Genomic DNA, 9,123 nt, shown 5'->3' on the forward strand with positions numbered 1-9,123 from the left:
ATAATATATATAAATATATATTAATAAAAAAAAACCTCAATTCAGGTGAATGGTTAAGCTATAATATGCTTCACTGATTTCCTCTGCCCCTTCTGCTGTTTTACTACAACCTTTGTTTATTACTCAAGTATTTGTAGATGTTTTTTGTATTTTGCTGTCATGACAATAGTACCAGTTTGGCTGGTTGGTTTATAAGTTTACATACAAATAAATAAAACATCTATTTTACCATAAAAAAAAGCCAGTTGGGAAAATGACTATCAGACGCTGCGGTCTGTGGACGGAAAACCTTGCTTATGTGAGCAAGTCCTGCTGACGTGCCTGCAGAGTGAGGCATCACAGCCAGGCGGTGACACGGCGACCAGCAGAGGCTGTCACTCCCCCCCTGGTGACTAGTTTCTGTGGGACACGGCCGGGAGGCTCTCCTGCGCTCTGCACTAGTCCCGCAAGCTGTGCGTCTGGGCGTCTGCCCTCCACAGCGCCTGCTCCAGCCAGGGCCCTCACTTATGCACTTCCCTGGAAGGCACTGGAAGTGGTCAACCTAGGGTTTTTTAAAATACATTTTTATTGATTGTAGAGAGGAAGGGAGAGGGAGAGAGAGAGAAACATCAATGAGAGAGAATCATGGATCAGCTGTCTCCAGCACGACCTCCACTGGGGATCAAGCCCATAACCTGAGCACGTACCCTTGACCGGAATTGAACCTGGGACCCTTCAGTCCGCAGGCTGATGCTCTATCCACTGAGCCAAACCGGCCAGAGCCACCCTAGGTTTTTTCAGGCGTCCACAGCTGCCTTCACCTGGGAAGGTGCAGTTGACCCCAGGGGACATGGGCATGAGCACCACAATGAGAAGGTCCTGGGACTGGCTGCAGCCACCCTGGTATTTAAATGTGTGGAAATTTCATAAGTAAAAAACTTACTTGGGATATTCCAATTCAGCTTAAAATTATGCAGTGGACTAGCCAAACAGTTCTTCTTCCTTCACAAAAATGAAACTTATGGTAAGTGCCAGAAACCTAGGGTGGCTCTGGCCGGTTTGGCTCAGTGGATAGAGCATCGGCCTGTGGACTGAAGGGTCCCAGGTTCAATTCCAGTCAAGGGCACGTGCCCAGGTTATGGGCCTGATCCCCAGTGGAGGTCTAGAGAACAGAGGACAGGTTCCAAACAAGACACACAGACATGCACAGACGAGACACATGCAGACACCCACATACAAGACACACACGAACAAACACACAGATACAGATGAGACAAGATACAGGGCTGCTCCGAGTGGGGACAGAGCAGCAGCCAAACAGAAAGGCTGTGGAACTCCACTTTCCTCCCAGCCTTCCCACCACATCTCACTAGATCAGACTGCACTTAATTCTTATCCTTAGTAGAATAACTTTATGAAAGAAAGAAAGCTTTCAGATGACCACTCTGAGAAAAACGTAAAATAATTTTACTACAAAATTGATGAGGCAGTAAAAGCAACCTATTCTGCATTTTTCAAAAGGTGCTGGGCATCGCCTGGCCAATGTGGCTCAGTGGTTAAGTGTCAACCTATGAACCAGGAAGTCATGGTTTGATTCCTGGTCAGGGCACATGCCCAGGTTGTAGACACCAGTGGGAGGTGTGCAGGAGGCAGTCGATTGATGATTCTCATCATTGATGTTTCTCTCTCTCTCCTTCTCCCTTCCTCTCTGAAATCAAGAAAAATATATATTTTGAAAAAGTTTTTTTAAAAATGGTACTGGGTATGGACATGCCTGCAGAAACAAAATGGAACTTCAGAATCACATGTAGAGTGCCACGGAAGGTGACGGCTTATCCAGTTTACATGACCAGTGTGACAGCACAATCTGAGTTTATGGGTAATTACTACGGTCAGGACTTCCATTGCCCCACACCTTGGCCCTCACACACAAAGACACCGTCAGATTTAACGATGTAGTAACTGCGCACGTGAGTGATCTTATACAGCATACACTAATGAGAAAAGGTGATGAAGCCCTAACCGGTTTGGCTCAGTGGATAGAGCATCAGCCTGCAGATTGAAGGATCCCAGGTTCGATTCCAATCAAGGGCATGTAGTTGCTGGCACATCCCCAGTAGGGGGTGTGCAGGAGGCAGCTGATCAATGTTTCTCTCTCATGGATGTTTCTAACTCTATCCCTCTCCCTTCCTCTCTGTAAAAAAATAAATATTTTTTAAAAAAAGAAAAGGTGAAGACTATGCTGCGTTATTGGTGCATCCCTAAAAATGTAGTTTCAGCTCCAGCTCTCTCCTAGCATTTGTCTTCTAGCTTCTGCTGTAGTTAAGTATCAATGACCTGAATGTGAAACCCTCTCCCCTCACTTTTTTTTGTCCTCCAACCTCAGAGGAAATGACCCAAGGTCACACCTGAGGTGACTACTGAAGTGGCCAGAGTGGAAACGTCATGGGTGGCGTGTGGGTGTGGCAGAGGCTAGGACGTCCATGTGACTGTGCATTTGACCTCCGTGTCTGTGACTGACTTACAGAACCACCAGGATGCCCACACTGCCCACTGCTCTACCCACTGGGGACCTCAGCCTCTTGGGGAAGCTGTTTGTTCCGAATCCCATGGCACTCATGTGTCCCCAACTACACAGGCTGCCACTTCCAAGCTCTCCACCCCTGGGCAGAAGACAAACATGAGCACAGAACTGATAAGCCTACAGAACCAGCTGGTGTGAGCCGATGAAACCATGAGGCTGAAGTGCGAGACCTTGAGGCCAGCCGCATGCCCCAGCCTAAGCCTCCACCTTGTCAGGGCACAGTGTCCCCCTCACAGTGCTGGGCAAGTGGCCCTCCAGCTGTAGGACCAGAGGAAAGCATTGCCATCACCAAGCCCTGCAAACAAAAGGTTTGTTTGCAATGATGATTAAAACTTTTTTAGAGGCATTTTGGTCATTCTTGAAATCAAAGCATAACCTTTATTTTCAATAGAACTGTGCAGAAGAGATGGTTTGTTAATCCACCAGGAAAGAGTCTCTGACCACAGACAGCACCAAAATATATATTTGAAAAATTAAAAAACACACAGCCCACCCCTCACACACACGTGTCCCCCAAAGCCAAACAACCCAGACCGAAGGGAAAACAAACCAAACTCGATGCCCTCACACACAAGAAGTCTTTGAGTTAGGGTTGACAAGTTTATATAGTCTCTGCATGAAAAAACAAACAAAGGCCAGGTGAAAGGGCAACTTGTACGCGGAGACAGGAGAATGAAGAACGCGTGTCGTCTGCCCACAGCTCTCAGAAAGCAGGACAATGACCAGTGCTTCCCGTAGACTCTGGGGGGCCTGGAGGGTCACTGGTGTCCGTAACAGGACAGTGCAGTGGCCAGGGAACCCTTCAGGAGCAGGACACCTAAAGCGCCAGGGGCCACTGCCACTATCTTCAGGATGTGCCACATGCGGTCGGCACCAGGCTTCCGAAGACAAGGTGTCATTCACTGCAAGCTTTCCAGCGCTCAAAAGGGCCATTATTCCTTTAAAAAAGGTGCTGGGCTCCCCAAAAGTAAAGGGGGAAAAGAGTCTCTACTGCAGTAAAAATCTCCCAGTCAAGCCGGACATGCCAGCGAGTCCATGTGATGACACACGGGGTCCCCACACAGGTCTACTTGGGCTCCTCAATGACGCCTTTGCTGAGATCTGTCATTTTAGGGTACTTTACTTTCTTCTGGTCCAGCTCATTCTGAGCCCAAAGGAGCAATTTCAGTAACTTGGCCAATTTGGGCGTTGACTCCCGGTTCTCATAATCCAGGACAGCCTGGTTCACTTCGCTCCACACCTGGAAAAGACACGTCCAATCAGCCAGCCACACGCAGGCGGCCAGAGAGTTTGTTACAGCACGCATTTTATCCATCTGCAGAGGCCTATAACCACTGACACACGTGAGGCCCCCTGCATGACACACACACACATTCCTGCCCACAGGGAGCTCACAGTCCAGTTGGCAAATGTCACACCAGGCCTAGATGGCAGTTCAGTGCCATGAGCAGCCTGGAGGGAACTGCAAAAGAGGAAGGAGCAGGCAGCGGTGACAAGCTCCATCCTCAAAGCCTCAGGGAGCCTGCTGTGGCCTGAAGGACAGTGGAGGGGCCATGGGAGGACAGGCAGCTGTACTTGGGGCAACGACTGACGAAATGTTGGCTGGAATACAGAACCAGCAGTGAGGGCAGGAAGCTTCGGAAACAAGTCTAGGATTTTAAATAAAAAATACTTAGGACCCCTATTTGTAAGAGGCTCCAAATACACAGGAGGACGGCTAAGATAAATGAGAAAAATCAGCAGAGCTTGGATACCGCTGACCCTTGAACACCACCATACGTGGATTTTTCGATAAGCACTGTTGGCCCTCCATACCCAAAGGTGGGTTGTGCCTCCACTATTGGGATCTGTGGAGGTGAGGGGCAGCTGCATGCACTGTCACAAGGGACTTGAGCCTCCAGAGATTCTGGTACCCACTGGGTGTGTGTGTCCTGAAACTAACCCCGCCGTGGTTATGGAGGAACGACTGTAGTTAGGTTCCATAGGAGTCAAAGTCATACATGTGCCCAGAAACCCCACATTGTTCAGGATTGCTGTGCTGCTGGGTAAGGTCACAGCACACTGCGCCTAGCTCCACACGATGAAGAACAGAACACCAGGAAGAACTAGTGCGATCACACCAGTGCCACACGCCCAGCGCGACGTGTCCCTCACTCAGCCACCCCGGGTGGGTTCATACCTTCTGCCTCTGCATCATATTCAGAAGATCTCCAAAGGGCGAGTCCTCGGGATTATCGAAGGCCAGCAGGGCCAGCGTGCGCTCCATCTCTGTCAGGCACTCCCTGCTCTCCTCCCCCTGCTCCGCCAGCTGTGTCTGCGCGAACTCCAGCGCTGCCTCGGTCTCCCGCTGGCGGATCAGCTCGATCAGGTGCTGTTGCTGGTCAGGGGCCAAGGCGCACAGACTTACACACCGCACCTGGGCCAGCGGCCCCTAGCGGCACCAGGCTGTGCTCTAGTCAAAAGGACAACTTAAAGGACACTTTTCTAGCACCTGAGTTATTAAATTTGCATTTTAAAATCAAGAAACCACTTCTGAAATATACAACACAACAGCTAACTCAAACCCCATTCCCCACGTAAATTAAACGATGTTCTATTAACACAGATTCACCCGACACTTCTGAATCATCACAAGTCACCTATCAGGGGTCCACAGAGCAGATAACTTTCAACCAAAACTCACCTGCAGGTGGAAGTAAAGGTAGCGGTTGGTGTCCAGCAGTTCTGGGTGGAGGCTGTTGATCAAGGCGATTGCCTCCTGAATCTGCCCCTTTAGGATCATCTCACGGATTTTGATCCGCTCATCAAGGGTTTCTAGATCCACACTAGGCTCAATCCCGGACTCCATTCGAAACTTCTCTGCAGCTTCCTTAAAGCCCTCTGGAAATGAAAACTGGCCTCACTGCTCAGAAAGTCAGCAAGACATTAAACACAAAGCCTCTTCATCGCTGTCTGCCCCATCGCCTCGAGTAAATCACCCCCACATGAACCGTACTTCCTCAGGGACTGGGTGTTAGTATCTTTGTGAATTCCTGGGTAGGCCTTGATATACAGAAAGTGAAGCCAGACATATTGGTGTGGGCTCCCTGAAGGAGGCTGCAACCCAGATCCAGTTGCAGAGCAGCTGCAGGTTTGTTCCAGGTGAGGCAATAACTCACAGCCTCAAGGACCCGGCTACTCCCTCCTCTCCACTGAGTCCACAGCCCCGCCTCTGAAGCAGCCTGTTTGCCCTTCTCTATGTACACACACAGCCACAAGCTCACATTTCCTCCTCACCTGTCAAAAAGTCTCAGCAGAGACCAGTGGGGAAAGGGCACTCAGAACTACCAGGAAGGAGACTCCTCCCTTGTGGAAACGTCTGGGCTCCCCACCAATGCAGAACCCCCTTTCCTTTTCACTATCACAGAGGACAGCACGTCAGCTACAGACCACTTGCTTCCCTCACGTTCTGCCCTCCCTGTCTCCTTTGAGTTGAGCACCTTCCAGAAACAGTGTGATATAATTTACCAGGCTGGTCAGGGGCCATCACTCAGGCTTCAAATGTACTTTAGAACATTCTTAATGATCTTGATTAACTGCAAAAATGTCAAAAGCCCAAAAAATTGATTTTTGCCTCAGGTACTATTATTTCAGAGACAGAAATAATGACCTCCTAGCCAAGAGAGGATATCTTTAACGTGATAATATACAAATGTGGTATGCTCACACTGGGTTTTATAATGCCAGAACAAACCTAACTGCATGCAGAACTTCGGTAGCAAACTCTGCGTGTGTACACAAAAGGGAGCATCTGCAGCATCCTGACTGCAGGCTGTTACCTGTGACTAGGTAGTTCATGATGAGGCGATTCATGTCTGCTCGCTGCACGTGTAAGTTGTTGAGCTTTTCCATCCACTCATCTTTTGTGATTTCATCAGGTTTTTCTGTATAACTCATTCTGCTTTATTTCTACAGGGGAAAAAAATTTTAGAAATTGGTGAAGAATTCTCCAACAATTGTGATCGTTTCAGAAATAACACAGTGATATAGTAAGAAGCAATAGAGAGTGGGAAGATGCTTCAACTCTGGAGAACAGCAATGCAAAGGGCCTCGGACCCCAGCACAATGTTAGGGACCAGGAAGAAGACTTGGTGTTCAGAAGGCCGCTTTCATGAATGCGAGAAAGAGCCAGGGATCAAAGAGCCAAGAGGTCATCTGAGGTGGGACTGAGCGAGGCTGAGGAGGGAGTTTAGATAGCATCTCTCCGAAGTGCAAAGGGCAGCTGCCAGAGGTATGAGCCAAAGCATTACATATTACATCCACACTCAAGAGGAACTGGCAATCGACCACCAGACCAACAAAAACTAAGAAGTGACATCACCAGCATCACAAAGACCCAGCGTTGTCCCGAGCTCTCCCTGCTGCCAGAGCAGCGGCAGCTATGAAAAATGTGTCAGCCCTCATGAGGCCAAACACAAGTGCTCCTACAGCCCCGAGTCTCTACGCCCGCCACACCAGACTCGCAAACTCACCACCCACATCAGACATACAAGCCTGTCCACAGAAACACTGCTCCAGATGGCAGGAACACAGAAGCCATGTGCCACACGTCCAACCAACCACCAGCAGCATGGACCAGCAACTGTGTTCCCAGGACCACAACCCCAGGCTCCAAACCCTTGGACAGGTGTGTGAGGATCCAGAACTTTTCAGACCACACAAAACCTACGTGACAGTCTACACCAGGGGTCCTCAAACTTTTTAAACAGGGGGCCAATTCACTGTCCCTCAGACCGCTGGAGGGCCGGACTATAGTTTAAAAAGAAACTATGAACAAATTCCTATGCACACTGCGCATATCTTATTTTGAAGTAAAAAAACAAAACGGGAACAAATACAATATTTGTATTTGCATGTGGCCCGCGGGCCGTAGTTTGAGGACCCCTGGTCTACGCTATATGACATGGTGCCCTCTTGGGTTTGGGGCAGCACCCCATCATCGCACATCATCTCTTCTGTGCGATGGGTGAGTATTAGTGCTGAGGGGAATATAAGCCATTCAACAGCCTCCGCCTCGAAGAGGTTAAGAGCAAAAGCAAGCACTTGGTTTGCAGAGCTATTGGGTTTCGTTTGCTGAGACGGGACTGTGAGCGAGGGCTCACGTGGCAGAAGTTACCAAAGGGGTTGAAATGAATGAAGACAGCTACGTGGACTGCTCTTAGGAACGAGCTGATGAATATAGCAAACTGCGGCAGAGGCCCATGTGTGGCAGACAGTTTAGTAAAGAACAAAAGCAAGGCAAACTGCATAACATGTACTTTAGCAGTAAACACACATGAAATGGGAAATTGAGGTGGTGCCACCAAGAAGGAGGGGTGGACAGGTGCCGCCCCGGGAGAACCACCTGGGCTTCTGAAGTGGGGGTGCCGCCACAGTCCACTTCCTTTTGATTTCTCATCACTGACAAACATACCCATTAGGAACCCTGCTTTATAGACAGCAAAGTACATGCTCAATGCTTCAATACATTTTTTAAAATGTTAAGATAGCCAATGTGGAGTGGTGAGAGTTGAGCAGAAAGACCACTAAGGAACCACCAAACAAGAGGGACCAGGGGCAGATGTGCCGGCGACACCCGTGGGCTTGCTGCTGGGACGACTGGAAGGCTGAAGCTGCCCCTGAGGATGGTGCCACAGTGAGGAGGCGGGGCGGGGCCAGGAACAGGTTTGGGGAGCAGGGCCAGTTCGGGCTGCCGTCAGACATGCGGCTAGGCAGCTCCGGGAGGCACCTGGATTACAGGTCCCGAGCTCCGCGCTGGGAACATTAACCAGGGAAACACTCGCCAGGAAGTAGGGACAGCAGATCACCCAGGGAGGCAGTGTGGGTAGGGAAGCAGAGGGCCACAAGACCAAGTCCTGGCTCGTGGGAGATCCAACTCTCGGAGAGCACCGGAGACAAACCCGAAAGACGCTGTTCTTCGCACCAGCCCTCGCGGACGCGGCCCACGGCGAAACTCAGATCAAACTCTCACTCCCACTCGGGACAAAAAGACACCCGTCTCTGAGTTCTCAGGGGACAACCACACCGCCGGCACCGCTCCCGGACGGCGAGAGAGCCTTCCGACAGCGACCCCTTCGAAGTCAGCGGCCAAACTCCAGCAGACACAACGGAACAGTCCGGCTCCGACGGGGGCACTCGCTCCCCGAGCAGCAGGCTCCGTTCTCGCCGGCTCGGTGTCTGCAGGAAGCAGTTGTTATGAACACCGATCTCCTGGCAAAGGCGCCAGTGCCGTGTCTCAGTGTTCTGCTTCCGAACGCCGAGCCGCCCCGCGGTATTCTCCCGGTAGGACCACAGCGCCGGGCAGCTTCGGCCGGAGCAACCGGCAGTTTGACTTGCAAATCCAGGGGGCGACGCCGCCGCCGCTCGAGAATAAGCCGCGACCTGACACCTGCTCGAACCTGGGACCCCTGAAGACCCCGAGCAGGTCCGACCCCTCTCCAGCCCCCTTTTTGCCACGCCGTGCTCCGCGGGGACGCTCGGCCCGCACGCCGGGGCCCACCAGGGCCATCTTACCGTGTGGA

General features: G+C 50.8%; 1 protein-coding gene across 1 annotated transcript; it reads right to left on the reverse strand.

The window, feature by feature from the left end:
- Positions 1-2,909: 2,909 nt before the first annotated feature.
- Positions 2,910-9,059, reverse strand: GID8 (GID complex subunit 8). The gene is made up of 5 exons (XM_006769535.2): positions 8,503-9,059; positions 6,382-6,511; positions 5,247-5,443; positions 4,743-4,940; positions 2,910-3,803 (listed from the first exon to the last, which is right to left on the reverse strand). Exons 2-5 carry the CDS (start codon positions 6,497-6,499, stop codon positions 3,630-3,632), a joined length of 687 nt encoding a protein of 228 aa, XP_006769598.1. The 5' UTR covers positions 6,500-6,511; positions 8,503-9,059; the 3' UTR covers positions 2,910-3,629.
- Positions 9,060-9,123: the final 64 nt, after the last annotated feature.

This window comes from Myotis davidii, unplaced genomic scaffold (genome assembly GCF_000327345.1).
Source record: "Myotis davidii unplaced genomic scaffold, ASM32734v1 scaffold244, whole genome shotgun sequence".
NCBI classification, from domain to species: Eukaryota; Metazoa; Chordata; class Mammalia; order Chiroptera; family Vespertilionidae; genus Myotis; species Myotis davidii.